The sequence below is a fragment of the Coregonus clupeaformis genome, chromosome 2 (assembly GCF_020615455.1).
Source record: "Coregonus clupeaformis isolate EN_2021a chromosome 2, ASM2061545v1, whole genome shotgun sequence".
In the NCBI taxonomy this organism is placed as follows: Eukaryota; Metazoa; Chordata; class Actinopteri; order Salmoniformes; family Salmonidae; genus Coregonus; species Coregonus clupeaformis.
In genome coordinates this window covers 11,239,507-11,255,301 of record NC_059193.1, presented here as the reverse complement: position 1 = coordinate 11,255,301, position 15,795 = coordinate 11,239,507, and the positions used below count along the sequence as shown (strand labels likewise).

At 44.3% G+C, this 15,795-nt stretch overlaps 2 protein-coding genes across 3 annotated transcripts; one reads left to right on the top strand and one right to left on the bottom strand.

Annotated features, from left to right (window-relative positions):
* The first annotated feature begins 858 nt into the window (after positions 1–858).
* Positions 859–7,384, top strand: LOC121533460 (pre-mRNA-processing factor 39). The gene is made up of 14 exons (XM_041839422.1): positions 859–939; positions 1,508–1,749; positions 1,971–2,096; positions 2,835–2,953; positions 3,157–3,324; positions 3,528–3,690; positions 3,880–3,984; positions 4,126–4,401; positions 4,487–4,613; positions 4,710–4,981; positions 5,232–5,416; positions 5,647–5,721; positions 5,892–6,069; positions 6,419–7,384. The coding sequence occupies exons 1-14, from the start codon at positions 876–878 to the stop codon at positions 6,491–6,493; spliced, it is 2,175 nt and encodes a 724-aa protein (XP_041695356.1). The 5' UTR covers positions 859–875; the 3' UTR covers positions 6,494–7,384.
* A 159-nt stretch (positions 7,385–7,543) lies between these two features.
* On the bottom strand, positions 7,544–10,971 carry LOC121533467 (UBX domain-containing protein 1-like). 2 transcript variants are annotated; one of them, XM_041839434.1, is made up of 10 exons: positions 10,885–10,971; positions 10,213–10,313; positions 10,055–10,108; positions 9,804–9,934; positions 9,557–9,641; positions 9,176–9,367; positions 8,708–8,759; positions 8,465–8,584; positions 8,092–8,275; positions 7,544–7,892 (listed from the first exon to the last, which is right to left on the bottom strand). In XM_041839434.1, exons 2-10 carry the CDS (start codon positions 10,269–10,271, stop codon positions 7,852–7,854), a joined length of 918 nt encoding a protein of 305 aa, XP_041695368.1. In that variant the 5' UTR covers positions 10,272–10,313; positions 10,885–10,971; the 3' UTR covers positions 7,544–7,851. The 2 variants fall into 2 exon arrangements, with proteins under 2 accessions (XP_041695368.1, XP_041695376.1); XM_041839442.2 differs by having other exon boundaries at positions 10,213–10,275; positions 10,885–10,966.
* Positions 10,972–15,795: the final 4,824 nt, after the last annotated feature.

Here is a 15,795-nt window from a genome sequence, read left to right as displayed (position 1 = left end):
CCAAAACAGACCATGCCGGGGTTTGAGAAGTCAATGAGAGAAGTGAAAAATTATTCCTTAGTTAATTTTCTCAATCTAAAGGCACAACCTAGATAAGAGCCAATTATGTAGTTGAACATGTTATTACTCAAACCTCGTGAAAGTGACAAACTGACACGTTTTCATTTCTGTCTAAAACAACTTTATATCGAAGGAGTGCGTTTGATTTGACGGCCTGCACATGTGCAGTTCGACGGGAGACGACCGTTAGACCGATGACTTGTTTCTCTACAGGTGGCCGGTGGCACCTTAATTAGGGAGGACGGGCTCATAGTACTGGCTGGAACTGAATAAATGGAATTGTATCGAACACATTAAACACAGTTTCCAAGTGTTTGATAACATTCCAGCCATTATAATGAGCAGGGCTCCGCTCAGTAGCCTTCTGTTGTAGACGTCTTGAGCTTTGCTAGCCAACGTTTGCCGTAACTTTAACACCTACCCTAACCTTAACCCTTACCGTAACCATTATATAAACGTCAACTTCAATGGAGTAATGGGAGGTATAGCCGTCCCAGGGATCCCAGATAGCACGGACCAACGTTTTTATGCCGACTAGTTACCACAGCCACAAAGTCAAAATGGGCTATATCGTAAACGATAATGAAAAAAACATATTTTTGGTCTTAATTTAAGGTTATGGTTAGGCATAAGGTTAGCAAGGTGGTTAAGGTCAGGGTTAAGGTTAGATTTAAAATCACATTTTTAAGAAGAGAAATAGGGTTTGGTTTAGAAATAGGCGGGGTTTATAACTTTGTGGATGTGGTAACTAGTGACGACCTCTTGCAGAAGGTACTTGTCGCATGGGAGTGACGTAATTTCTGGCATTTTCAATCATGGCGGCCGAAGGCTCGGATTTAGAAGACCTGAGCAGCAACGGGCTAATGGAGGATCCTTCAGGTTGTAAAAGCATGAAATAATACAAATATATTGACGAACTTATTCAGGAGTAACGCAGAGATCATATGCATAGTCGTTTGTAACTTCACATGTCAGCTAGCAGTCGCAACGACGCATGTGAAACGATGGCTAGCTTTCTAACTAGCCGATATGGCTAACATTAATTTATGTTGCGCAAACTGGCGAAACAGAAATAGGCTTTCCCCTAGTTAGTACCAGAGTAAATGAACTAGCTAGTACTTACCAGGCTGGTTATTTTGTTATAGTATATTAATCTAACTACTGTAGATGCAGACATAAATCGCAGTTGCCCTGCTGAATTTCAGCAGTTTATGCCATTTGTTGACATTGCCGACGTCATGATCTGTGTGTAGTATCTATAAATCCGAATGAATGAATGGCTACAAATACCATCAGTGACTGGAATTCCCCATATAATGGCATTAATCTACATTTCATCCGTAAATGACATCTGCTTATGCGTTATCGAGCAGGCCTGCCATTTCTTTGTGTTATAGATAAAACCATTTTCTTCCCTGTGTAACTTTCTCAATTTCTCATTTGATAGCTCCGGAAGCCATGGAGGCTGTCCAACCTCCAACGGAGATGGAAGAGGCATCAGAGGAGAATGGTGGAGAAGAGGCTTCAGAAGCAGCAGCTGCGACAGCATACAACATGCCTCTGGTGGAGAATGAGGAGGAAGAGGACGGAGAGTTGCCGGTGGACTTTGACCGACTCTGGAAACTGGCCCATGACAATCCACAGGACTTCTCTAGCTGGACTGACCTGCTGCAGTACAGTGAGCAAGAGGTGAGGGGACAGACAAGATTCCTATTGGCATTTTGACATACAACCAAAGCTCTTCTGCGTGAATAATACATTCATAGCTAACCATATTACTGTTGTTAAGGAATGCAGTGTTGAAGTGGAAACCAACACTTCACATCAATAATGATTTTAACTAAACTGACAACTAAACTCATTGTTCCTTAGTGAATTTGCAGCTAACCCAGAGTTCTAATGGTCCCCAGAGTCACATGACAGCATCACGTCGAGCGCTGGTTGCCTTTCTGGCGCGTTACCCCCTGTGCTACGGATATTGGAAGAAGTTTGCCGACTTGGAGCGACGTGCAGGCTACACCAACAAAGCTCAGGAGGTATGATGAAGAAGAGTGACATGGATGTGTGTCTTCTAGTGCTGAGCGATTAGTGCTTTTTTTAGGTCGTTTTGGTTTGATTATATATATACAAAAATCACTGTTTTCGATTTCTGTTTCGATTATTATTATTTTTTACATTAAATGCATTATGAAATACCTATTTAATGGAAATTCCAAAGCCAAAAATAGTGAACATTCAATTGCCAAAACATTTAAAATATTCCATTGTCTCTGTCAGGTCCACATAGAAAAATAGGAAATTACTATGAAATAATAAAATATTTCATTTAAAATTACTTACTTTTATTTGATGACTTTATAATTGTTAATTCCTTAGTCATCAACTGATCTCTGCTCAGGCAGTAGCAGACAGGAAGACAACCATCTCACGTTATCTCTGTGCTCCCCATACTGTACTGTCTTTAGTCATCCAATTTAGCTAGGCTAGCCTGCCTAAGCATGCTGCAGAGCTGTTAGACAATTATTTTACTAGTTTTTCAAAGTAGATCAGGTATTCTTTCATGAACTGTCTCTATCCCTCGCTCTACTAAATGGAATTACAGTAATTGAACCGATGTCGGTCAATTAGTTGTTTAATAACCAGCATCTGCTATGTTTAATAGCCATTGACTAAACAAAGAGCACACACTGCAGTGCTACATTTTTTGAAAGTCTTTGGCACTAGGAAATGATCTAAGTGATGTGATTCATCATAATGTTTTTGTGTTGTTCCAGGTATGTGTTCAGGGTCTGAAGGCCATCCCTCTGAGCGTAGATTTGTGGATCCACTACATTAACCTGCTACTGGGCACGCTCAACATGAACCTGCCAGAGTCCTCTCAGCGCATTCGCAGGTACACACTCATACACTCTTAAAGTCAGTGTCACACTTATACACATTTGTTTACTTCTTTTGCCATCTTTACATTCAACACTAGCCAGAACACTCCACATTTTTTAATTCAGTACTTATTCTCATTCAAAAGCTTAATGTTTAAACAACTATTTTTATATAAATCCGATTGACTGATCCTTGTCCCTTGTCTATTCTCCCCAGTGCATTTGAGGAGGCGGTGGTGGCAGCAGGACTGGACTTCCACTCTGACCGTCTGTGGGAGCTGTACATCGAGTGGGAGAAGGAGCAGGGAGACATGAAGGCTGCCACTGGAGTCTACGACAGAGTCCTCAGAATCCCCACTCAGCTGTACAGCAGCCACTATGAGAAGTGAGACTATACACATTCAGAAACAGTAGCGCTTCAAATCAGTCAAAACTATGACATTTTAACATTGGATTAAATTCTAGATTTTGATAATTGGATGATTATCAAGCTCACTTCTTAATCGGGACCTCATATTTGCTGACCTGGTGAATCTTCTCCACTCTCTCCATCCCTCCTCTCTCTCTCTCTCTCTCTCTCTCTTACAGATTCAAGACTCATCTTAATGCCCATGCGCCCAAGGACGTCCTCTCAGCAGAGGAGTATGAGGGGTTGCTTGAGGAATCTAAACAGAGCCACAAGACTGAGAAGTCTGAGCTGGCTGAGGGGGAAGATGAGTTACCACCTGGGGAAGAGAAGGAACCTACAGAGGTGGTTTAAAAATGACAAATCCCTGCTAGTGTTGGATAAATATTTAAAATGAGTGTCAGATGCTGCCAAAATAGCAGATAGTGGAGACATTTTAAGCTGTGGAGTGAGGTTACAGTATACGATCTAACTCTGTTAAACTGATTTAAAAGTCTGTCATCAAAACTGTCATGTTACGGTTCACCCAATCAGGAAGAGCTGATTCCGAAGATGCGAGAACTCCTATTGGCTCGCAGGGAGAAGGTGTACCAGGACCTGGAGGGAGAGGTCAGGAAGAGGTGGAACTTTGAGGAAGCTGTGAGTTACCTCTGACAGACACACACACACACTCATCCCTTCTATGTGCAACTCAGAAGCTATGATTGAAGTGTGACACTTTCATTGGTTGGAAACATTGACTTATCTTCCCTTCTGTTCCCATTCCTCCCTTCATTCCAGATCAAGCGTCCGTATTTCCACGTGAAGCCTCTGGACCGGACCCAGCTGAGGGCCTGGCACTCCTACCTGGACTGGGAGCTCACCCAGCTGGGAGGGGGGGAGGAAAAGGAGGTGAAGACCGAGACAGAACCAGAGGCCATGGAGGGCCAGGAAGAGGAGGAAAAGGAGGAGGGGTCAAAGAGCAGTGGGATTGTTGCCGGGGGAGACCGGAGGGTACGAATCCTGTTTGAGCGCTGTCTGATCGCCTGCGCTCTCTACGAGGAGTTCTGGACCAAGGTAAAGACGGGCTGCAGGGGTGTGTGTGTCAGTAACGTGTTTGTATGTCAGTGTAACTAATGTATACTGTATGTATGTTTCTCAGTATGTTCAGTACCTGGAACCTCAGAGTCTGGACGAGGCGCGGGGAGTGTTCCGGCGAGCCTGTGAGATCCACCTGGCCCACAAACACACCATGCACCTGCAGTGGGCCACCTTCGAGGAGAGGCATGGTGAGAGAGGAAGACACACGTCAGATGAAAAACACAGGACACCATTACCCAGTGTTGTAGCCCACTCACGCCCTCCTCCCCTCCATCTCCTCCCAGGTGATCTAACAGAGGCACGGCGTGTTCTAGAATCTCTGGAAACCTCTATCCCAGGATTGACCATGGTCCGGCTGCGCAGGGCGGGGCTAGAGAGACGGGCGGGCCAGCTAGATGAATCAGAAGCTCTGCTCAGGGACGCTGTGGCCCAGGCCAAAGAGACTCCCCACCTCCATGCGTTCTACTCTATCAAACTGGCCCGGCTGCTGTTGAAACTCTGCAAGAACCCCAGCAAGGCCAGGGGAGTCCTGCAGGAGGCGCTGGAGATTAGCCCGGTGAGAGAAGGGGGGATTGAGGGAGATACCTGATCAAGGGAATAACAAAGCTAGAAGCTTTTAGTACAGAGGGGAAGAAGATCACTTGCTCTAACTTTTACATGAAACCTCAGAGAAAATATCACTTATGGTTTGAAGCCAGATCTCCCTTTCTTTCTTGATGAAGATCTCTTGACCAAGCAGTAGGTTATAACTCTCTGTCCCTCTCTTTCCTCTGTTTCTCTCCACCTATCCTCTCTCCCTTTCCCAGGATAACGGGAAGCTGCACCTGAACCTGCTGGAGCTGGAGGTGTCTGGTGACCCCAGAGGGTCGGCCGAGGGGGTGCAGCAGTGTGTGACTCGGGCACTGGCCGCACCCCTCTCCCCACGGACCAAGATCCTCTTTTCCCAGAGGGGCCTGCAGTACGCTGAGGACTATGGGACCTCTGTGCAAAGGTCAGGGGTCACAGGATTGTTTGTTGTTTTTAGATACAATCAGGAACCCAGAGAAAAAGAAACATCTCAAGGCATTTAATTTAATGGAATGAAACCGGTAGAAATGCAATTTATAATGTTTTAAATGTTACTGCTGCTGTCCTCTGGCCTGCAGTGTGCTAACAGTCTATGAGGAGCATCACTTGACTATGTTTTAAATTGCTGTACTGTTGCTGTACTCTGGCCTGCAGTGTGCTAACAGTCTATGAGGAGCATCAGAAGCTGCTGAAAGAGCTCGGCAACAAGAAGAGAGGGGCTGAGAATGGGTGAGATTTATAGCATATCTGTCAATATCATGCAAGGGTTTATTACCGATAAAATAGTGTGATGTAGTGACTCAGCATATTGAGATGTGACAGTCGACTATGGAGAAGCAAATGGATAAACTGTTCATGGCTTGGTTATTGACGTAGTTGTTGTATTGATTGATCTGCAGAGACAGTGAGGACCCAGAGAAGATGAGTAAAGGAGAAGACTGCTCCGCTGTTCCCGCTCCACCACAGGCCCCTCCTTCAATGCCCCATGTTCCCATGACGACACCACCTCCACCCATGATGGGTGGGGACATGACTGCGGCTCATGCGGGCTACGGAGGATATGGAAGCTGGTATCAGGTATGAGAGATTGTTACACTGTACAAACTATGATACATGAATATAGGTTACATACACTCTTACATGGTCAATGTCTTTAGAAATTGAGCCAGATATTAGAGACTAAAGCCTGGATCTCGAAATCTGGACCTCGAAAACAGTGCCACTGTGTTTCTTACATTCTTCCCCTCTAATCAGGGACTGATTTAGACCTGAGACACCAGGTGGGTGCAATTAATTATCAGGTAGAACAGAAACCCTACGAGGTCCAAACTACTTCTGGTTAAGATTTGAATACCCCTGCACTAAAGTGTTGATTAGAGATGGGGTGTTCCTTCATTTTTTAAATGATGTTCCTCTCCTCTTTCAGCAACAACAGTATGGGGGATACGGAGGCTACCAGCAACCCTGGAACTACAATCAGGGTTACTACCCTCCCAGCTAAGGGGGAAGATAAATGATGTGACACCAACAGACAGCAGAGGTTACCAAGGATGATTCAGCATTGAGGACCCAGTGTTCAGTGAACTCACCACCACCTCAGTTTAAACTCCATGGATGTGTCCCAAATGGCACCTTATTCCCTATATAGTGCACGATCTTTGTCTAGGGGCCATAGGGCTCCGGTCAAAAGTAGTGCACTTTGTAGGGAATAGGGTGCCATTAGGGATGCATCTCATATCTTTTATCAGGAACAGGGGTGTGACCTGTGACATCTACTACTCATTTGGTCTTTGAAAATGTGCTCTTGTACATTGTTTTAATGATAAACTATTTTTGTATTCTATTCTACATGCAGCCCCTTTCACTTTAAGCAAAACCGTCTCTCTCCACAGGTCCTGTATTATTTAAAGTCTTGCATCATTCCAGAAGTATAGGCTAGTCTTTTTTTCCTAATGTACATAATGGTGTTTTATAGTGTGAAGTCAGAGCTCTTTTCGTATACGAGCAGGTTAAGATCAATCTATTGTCCCTCATTCAATGCTTGTGGATCGCCATTCAAGTTTCTGCCCAGTCGAGTCCTCCAGACAGAAGATAGGGAAGCCATGTTGTTGTATGCAGGTGTACCAGTGCCTCTGGTCTGAGGCTAAGCAAGGAGTAGTAAGTGTATGTACGCTGTGCTGTACCTAATGTCCAAAACCAACAGTATCGGTCATGTTTTGGTTCATGTTTGGTAAAACTTTAGGAGTAGGAAACTGTTAAATGTATGGCTAAATCCACTCATAAACCACCACGACTTTTGCCTTTATCTCTCAGTTTTTGAAAATGTCTGACAATGTAACTTTTTAATCTTCCCTTTTAACATTGCTCAATAAAACATTTCAGTGAAGCACAATGTGCTTAATGTGAATTCTTGGAAATTTGATATGACACGATTTCTTGTATGTTGAAGGTATATGTTAAGCTGATTTGGAGCTTCATAAAAAATAACAGGTTATTCCTGTAAGTTTTAAATTGTTGCATTCTCTATGGAAAGTATGTTCAGTCCACCACATTACTCTCCAAGTAAGTTTTATTCAAGTTTGAGTGAGTATGCAATAACACCACTGTAAAATGATTTAGCTTTGAAAAACTACAACTTGCAAAGCAGTGGAAAGTGTCAGTGTCAACATGAGCCAGGTCTAACTTTAGGACCCATGAGAACCAATAAAGTAATCCATTTTGTGTTGCTACAGAAGATTCAGATTAAAGTTCAAAGTGTTTGTTGAAGGAGATCCAATCCATAGTTGACATCCTCATCTCTGTCCTGTTGGGGTGATAAATGATGTGTTGGCTCATAAAGCATAGTTTTACTTCAGGTCCTTATTTCTTGGCAATGACCAGCACAGCTGAAGGCACCAAACCTGAACAATGACACAAAACAGTTAAAACAGTATCAAATGAAACACACCTTCAATCTCAGATTAGATTCCTCTATAACTGCACTGATCTGACAACACAGGATAGAAGAAAGCAATATGGCTTTGGCTGATTTTGTCCTTTCAGATTAGTGCGGATGAAGGAGACAAGCCCAGTAAGAGGGGCATCATCCTGTCTGCTCACCCAGCTCCTGTAGGGGTTTCTCCATGTCCAGCTCTGTGTAGACGCGGCGGGGGTACGGGGACAGCAGCGTGAAGTCCTGGCCCTCGGGGGCGTCGCCATTCATCTGGATGTAGACACGCACGGCAGCCAGCGGCTCCTGGGCCTTGAACACGGAGGTCAGCGCCGAGCCGTCCAGCATACGCACCTGCGGACAGAAGGATGAATGAATAAACGTTATTGACTGTTGAGACACCAAACAACAGTTGTGTAAAGATTGTTGAGCAAACAAACAAACATATCTGTTGTATTACAACTGTTGTGTTCAATGCGTTGTACATCAGTTGTGAGTGTGAACAGAATGTGAACTAGGCCGTAGACATCCATGGCCCCTTACCTGGATTCTGCACTCGTTATAGTCCTTCTTGGCGGGAGGCGGGCCCTGACTGGGCGGAGAGGAGGGAGGGCCCTCTGCTGAAAGGGAGGTTAGAGCTGTACTAGAAGAACCGCCTCCAAACTGGAGAGGGAGAAGAGAGGAGTAGAAGGGGTTAGTGAGTTCAACTCTTTCTATGAAAGATATGGAGACATTATTTAGCAACAGTTCAGCATAGGAGTCAGATGCTGTAGGTGCAGTCAGTACCTTAAGTGCTCTCTCCTCTCTGTCTCGTGCTATCTTGTCTCGCACCCGCTGCCTGAGAGAGAGAGAGAGAGAGAGAGAGAGAGAGAGAGAGCAGTCGTTGGATAAAGAGAAGAGTTGTGGAGTGGGAATAGACCTTATTTGCACTAAGCCGTTTAGAAGAAGTAACTATTGGCTGTGTCTGAAAACGTTACTAACTATTCTTGTTTCCTCAATTCTTCTCAAAGCTCATTGGAGGAGGTTCGAGGGAGGGACCTTGGATCCTCTCCTCCAATGTGCTTTGAGACAACAGCCATTGGCCATGTCGAGAGCATCAAATCCATCCGTGATGTATTGTGGGTAAATTGTGACTGACTAAATGACCTACAAATAATAATACTTATATGCAAGGTATTCTGTAGATCAGTTAATCGGCAGTCGCCTGCAATGTTGGCTGAAATGTTGAACAAGCCCATTGACATCTTGGCTTACTTGGCCATTCTGTCACCGTCCTTCTCTCTCCGGCGCAGGTCCACCATTTTCTTCATCTCATCCTCCTGCAGTTTCTGTTTGACCTGCAGCAGCTCCTGGCCCTGCCTCCTCCTCTGCTTCTCCCTGTCCACCTCCTCCGCTCGCTCCCTCTCTCGCCGCTCCTCCTGCTTCACCCGCATCAGCTCCTCTAGCCTGGTACACACACACAGGTTTCATTGTATGCCGTCTCTTTGTATTTCCAACAGAAGGCCTTGCTTTTTCCTGATACTTCCATCTTACTGAGTAACATCTATTGACCAAACCTGAGAGGACATTTCCCCAGTTTCTGACAGAATAAGATAACTGTGTTAACAGAACCTCAGTGGTGGTGAATTATCTGACCTCTTTATCTGCTCACGTTTCTCCTCCTCTATCATTGGTCGTTTGGTATCACCGTCATGGATCATCTGGTCACCACCATCTGTAGCTAAAAGGTAGAGTTGACATAGAAGAGTCGAGGGACAAGAAGACAATGTAAACCAACAACCATGTTAACCAGTAATGGGAAGTTGAAGTCATAGTTATAACTAGATCATAACAATATAAGTAACCATATTGCAATATGCTGTCATGACAATTTACCACTTACCAGGGTCTGCTCCCTGTGTTGTGGGTTGGGCTGCTGGACTAGGCAGTTGTGGGTCACTTCCTCCAAGCACGTTCCCCACAGGAGGTACATAGGGCTCGTCAATGTCTGGGTCACCCTCATGTTCCATCAACCTGTGGAAGACGCATGATAGAAGAGAGACATCACGAATCCGTTATCCAATGTGAATAACTTAACTGAGGAAGAAGAAGCCTCTGAGACTAGCTCACCAATGCCCCTACCAGTTGACTTACCAGTCCATGGCCCGCTCTATGCCCTGGTTTCCTGTGTGTGCCACAGCCTTTTCCCTGCAAGCAGACGAAAGATGGACAGGATCAGAGTTGATCACATCATCTTATCATGATCTTTAGTGTGTAGAAGAATAGCCACATTAATTCAGTTAGCTACTTACACTCTGTTTCTGTCAAATCCCATTTCCAGCAGGCTGTCCAACGTTGTTTGTTCTGCCATCTTGCTGAGAGAACATGAAAGCGAAGAGTTTCACTTCGTAGTCTGATAGATCCAAGGGCCACAAACATGTATCGTTATGTCTATATGATTGAGATTCAGGTTTAACCAATTACATGCTACCCGTATAACTAGTTTAGTTAGATGGGTTGTTACATAGGTCCAGAATGTGCTGGCTAGCTAGCTGTGTAACGTTAGCTACTTGACTAGACTGAACTGCCTATGAAGATAACAAAGCAGCATCACTTAGGTAACGTCCCGCAGGAAACATTTTAGTATCTACAGACCACCACATGAAAATCATGAATTAACCAAATAAGAATTGTCCAGTAACTTTGCCGTATTATCTGTGTTTACATATAGCTGGCTAACTAACTGTAAACTGACGTTAGCTAGTATGATGGATGAATGAGATGGCTAATTTCAGTTACCCTCTCCTGCTAGCTTGTAAGAAGAACCCTGTTTGCAGAGTAAATTGATAATGGGCTGTAAAATATAGCTAGGGTGACTATTGCATTGCACTTGTAAAAATGATGGCGCTCAACCATTTCATAAACGTTATTTTACTAAATATCATTATTTGTTTGTGCAACATTAGCTAACGTTAGCAACTCACATTCAGAATCGGTCAACACACAACACCGCTTTCAGACCGACCAGTCCACATGCAAGTACGGAGGCCTGATAGGATAGAAAATTACCACATTTTCCAAACATTCTCATTCACAGCACATTGCTGCCATCTAGTGGCACACCTTCCCTGACGTCACCCTGAATTTAATTCCACTGCTCTATCGATTGCTGAGAAGAAACGTCAGTTGGCCAGAGCGATGTGAATGGGGTATCCAGTCAACACCACACTAACAGTGTCTTTATAACCTTTTCTGAACACTGTGTGATTTATACACACACATTATAGTTTCATTATGGGTAAGCTCCACTTTTGTTTGCCGCCTGTATTGTACACTGCTCAAAAAAATTAAGGGAACACTTAAACAACACAATGTAACTCCAAGTCAATCACACTTCTGTGAAATCAAACTGTCCACTTAGGAAGCAACACTGATTGACAATACATTTCACATGCTGTTGTGCAAATGTAATAGACAACAGGTGGAAATTATAGGCAATTAGCAAGACACCCCCAATAAAGGAGTGGTTCTGCAGGTGGTGACCACAGACCACTTCTCAGTTCCTATGCTTCCTGGCTGATGTTTTGGTCACTTTTGAATGCTGGCGGTGCTTTCACTCTAGTGGTAGCATGAGACGGAATCTACAACCCACACAAGTGGCTCAGGTAGTGCAGCTCATCCAGGATGGCACATCAATACGAGCTGTGGCAAGAAGGTTTGCTGTGTCTGTCAGCGTAGTGTCCAGAGCATGGAGGCGCTACCAGGAGACAGGCCAGTACATCAGGAGACGTGGAGGAGGCCGTAGGAGGGCAACAACCCAGCAGCAGGACCGCTACCTCCACCTTTGTGCAAGGAGGAGCAGGAAGAGCACTGCCAGAGCCCTGCAAAATGACCTCAGGCAGGCCACAAATGTGCATGTGTCTGCTCAAACGGTCAGAAACAGACTCCATGAGGGTGGTATGAGGGCCCGACATCCACAGGTGGGGGTTGGGCTTACAGCCCAACACCGTGCAGGACGTTTGGCATTTGCCAGAGAACACCAAGGTTGGCAAATTCGCCACTGGCGCCCTGTGCTCTTCACAGATGAAAGCAGGTTCACACTGAGCACATGTGACAGACGTGACAGAGTCTGGAGACGCCATGGAGAACGTTCTGCTGCCTGCAACATCCTCCAGCATGACCGGTTTGGCGGTGGGTCAGTCATGGTGTGGGGTGGGCATTTATTTGGGGGCCGCACAGCCCTCCATGTGCTCGCCAGAGGTAGCCTGACTGCCATTAGGTACCGAGATGAGATCCTCAGATCCCTTGTGAGACCATATGCTGGTGCGGTTGGCCCTGGGTTCCTCCTAATGCAGGGGTGTCAAACTCATTTTAGCTCAGGGGCCACATGGAGGAAAATCTATTCCCAAGTGGGCCGGACCGGAAAAATCATGGTATATATAACTTAAAAACAACAACTTCAGATTGTTTTCTTTGTTTTAATACGATCAACATACAACATAAAGCTGGAGCCTGAGGACAGTGCGTCCAAAATAGTACAAGCACAACATCACTATTAATCATAAAACACGTCAAGTTTATTTGAAAATTCTAAAGAAAAAGAACACACAAACACACAATGCCTCAGTGATTAACAGAACTGTTTCACAGATCACAGAACTATATCAGGGTGTCATTTCTCAGGCAGAAATGTAGATAAAAATAATGAAATCCTGTTCCCCAAACAAGTGCAAGAACCACAGAGTCAAGAATAGGTTAAATATACAAATAAAATAAAAGCAATTAAAAACAATAGCACATCAACATAAAAACATATAAACATAAAGCTGGAGCCTGAGGACAGTGTCCAAAAGCACAACATCACTATTAATCATAAAACACCTCAAGTTATTTGAAAGTTCTGAGGACAAAGAACACACAAACACACAATGCCTCAGTGATTCACAGAAATATATCACAGATCACAGAACTATATCAGGGTGTCATTTCTCAGGCAGAAATGTAGATAAAAATAATGAAATCCTGTTCCCCAAACAAGTGCAAGAACCACAGAGTCAAGAATAGGTTAAATATACAAATAAAATAAAATCAATTAAAAACAATAGCACATCAACATAAAAACATATAAACATAAATCTGAAAGCGTTGCTCAAACTCCCGTAACAGTCCCGTTATTTTATCTTTGAACCGCTTCATGTCTGCCACATGTTGGGTCGCGCACACATTTTTCAGACAGGGGAAGTGAGCTGCATCACCACCGGCAAGTTGTCTCCCACAATGACAGCTTCAACTTGAAAGAATGTATGCTGTCATAATACTGCGTGACAACTTTGTTGTGCCCTTGCAGCTGTTTGTTCAAGTTATTCAGGTGCTCTGTAACATCCACCATAAATGCAAGGTCCTGCATCCATTCTGTGGAATGAAATTCTAACACTGGTTTGCCCTTTTCTTCCATGAACTGTTCAATTTCTTCTCGTAAATCAAAGAAACGCCTCAGCACAGCACCTCGGCTTAACCATCTTACCTCAGTGTGGTATGGCAGGCCATAGATGTGGTCTTTCTCTCTGAGCAGGCTGTCAAACTGACAGTGATTCAGGCTTCTGGATCGGATGAAATTAACAGTTTGGATGTCCACCTTCATGACGTTATCCATCTTTAATGACTTGCAACACAAAGCCTCCTGGTGCAAAATACAGTGAAAAGTCAAAAAATCACGTCCTCCATTTGCAGATTGCACTTTCTCTCTGAACTTTGTCACAACGCCTGCTTTTTTCCCGATCATTGAGGGCGCACCATCTGTAGCCAGGCTGACAGCGCGGGACCAGTCCACTCCGACCCTGTCCAGCGCGCCGACGAGTGCGGTAAAAATATCAGCTGCTGTCGTTGTATCTGTCATCGGCACCAACTCCACGAACTCCTCGGTGACGGTCAATGTGTCATCAACTCCGCGGATGAAAATGGCCAGTTGTGCAACATCTGTAATGTCTGTGCTTTCATCAATTGCAACCGAAAACGCAATAAATGACTTTACTTTTTGCTTCAACTGGCTGTCCAAATCCACTGAAAGATCGGAAATCCTGTCTGCAACTGTGTTTCTTGTCAGGCTGATATTTGCAAAAGCCTGCCGCTTTTCAGGGCACACAATCTCCGCTGCCTTCATCATGCATGTTTTTACAAATTCACCCTCACTAAATACTTTTGAAGCCACTGCGATTTCATTAGCAATGAGGTAGCTAGCTTTCACTGCAGCGTCACTGATGTCTCGGCTGTGAGTAAACACAGACTGCTGTTTCTTCAGACCCGCCAACAGTTCATTCACCTTCTCTCATCTCCGCTGTCCTTGAAAGTTGTCATATTTGTCGGCATGAAGACTCACATAGTGGCGACGAAGGTTATATTCTTTCAGCACTGCAACATGCTCTGAACACACCAAACATACAGCTTTCCCATTCAATTCCGTGAAGAAATAGGATGACCATTTTTCTTGGAACACTCTGCACTCTGCGTCCACTTTTCTCTTTTTTGACAGAGACATATTGGGGCAATGAGGGTGCCAAAGCACATAATGTTAAAAGTAGAAGCCGTAATAAATATCGCGGGCAAAACAAAGTAGCTCATTGGCTGCACGTGCTTGACCTACTTGCTCTGCCCCGGTATAAACAGTTTGCTTGCTTAACACAATTGCTATTGCGCCATCCAGTGGACGCAATTGGAACAGCAGTTTATTTTATTGAAAAATTGCAGCGCATTTTTATACTTTACAATTTTTTGTATTTTTTTGTTTGTTATATATATATATATATTTTTTTTTTATCATCTCGCGGGCCGGATTAAACCCGTTTGCGGGCCTGATCCGGCCCGCGGGCCGGACGTTTGACACCCCTGTCCTAATGCAAGACAATGCTAGACCTCATGTGGCTGGAGTGTGTCAGCAGTTCCTGCAAGAGGAAGGCATTGATGCTATGGACCACCCGTTCCCCAGACCTGAATCCAATTGAGCACATCTGGGACATCAGGTCTCGCTCCATCCACCAACGCCACGTTGCACCACAGACTGTCCAGGAGTTGGCGGATGCTTTAGTCCAGGTCTGGGAGGAGATCCCTCAGGAGACCATCCGCCACCTCATCAGGAGCATGCCCAGGCGTTGTAGGGAGGTCATACAGGCACGTGGAGGCCACACACACTACTGAGCCTCATTTTGACTTGTTTTAAGGACATTACATCAAAGTTGGATCAGCCTGTAGTCTGGTTTCCACTTTAATTTTGAGTGTGACTCCAAATCCAGACCTCCATGGGTTGATACATTTGATTTCCATTGATAATTTTTGTGTGATTTTGTTGTCAGCACATTCAACTATGTAAAGAAAAAAGTATTTAATAAGATTATTTCATTCATTCAGATCTAGGATGTGTTATTTTAGTGTTCCCTTTATTTTTTTGAGCAGTGTATATAAAGTTATATCTGATTCCTGAGCATACGTTTACAGTTACTATTTGAGTTTAGGGTGTGTGTGATTGTGTGTGTGTGTGTGTGTGTGTGTGTTTGTGTGTGCGCGCGCCCGTATGTGTAGGCTTTGTGTGTTTGCTAAGGTCTTACAGTATGACTGTATACCTGTAGGTATTCAAACAGGATGCAGAGTTTATGGGCAAGGATTCAGAGTTTATGGGCAGGGCCTGTTACATATTTACTGTACATATAATTATTCATTTATCTCTCCCTCTCACAGTCTTAAGCAGCCCTCACTCACTCCTTGACCAGTCCTTTACTGAACTTCAGTTCCTGAGGGTGAGTAGGTTCAGTTTGTTTTCAAATTGTTATGTTTAAATCTCAACCTGTCTACATCATGAGATCCCCTTGGATGAGACGAAGAAATGTAGTAAAGTGCAATAGATC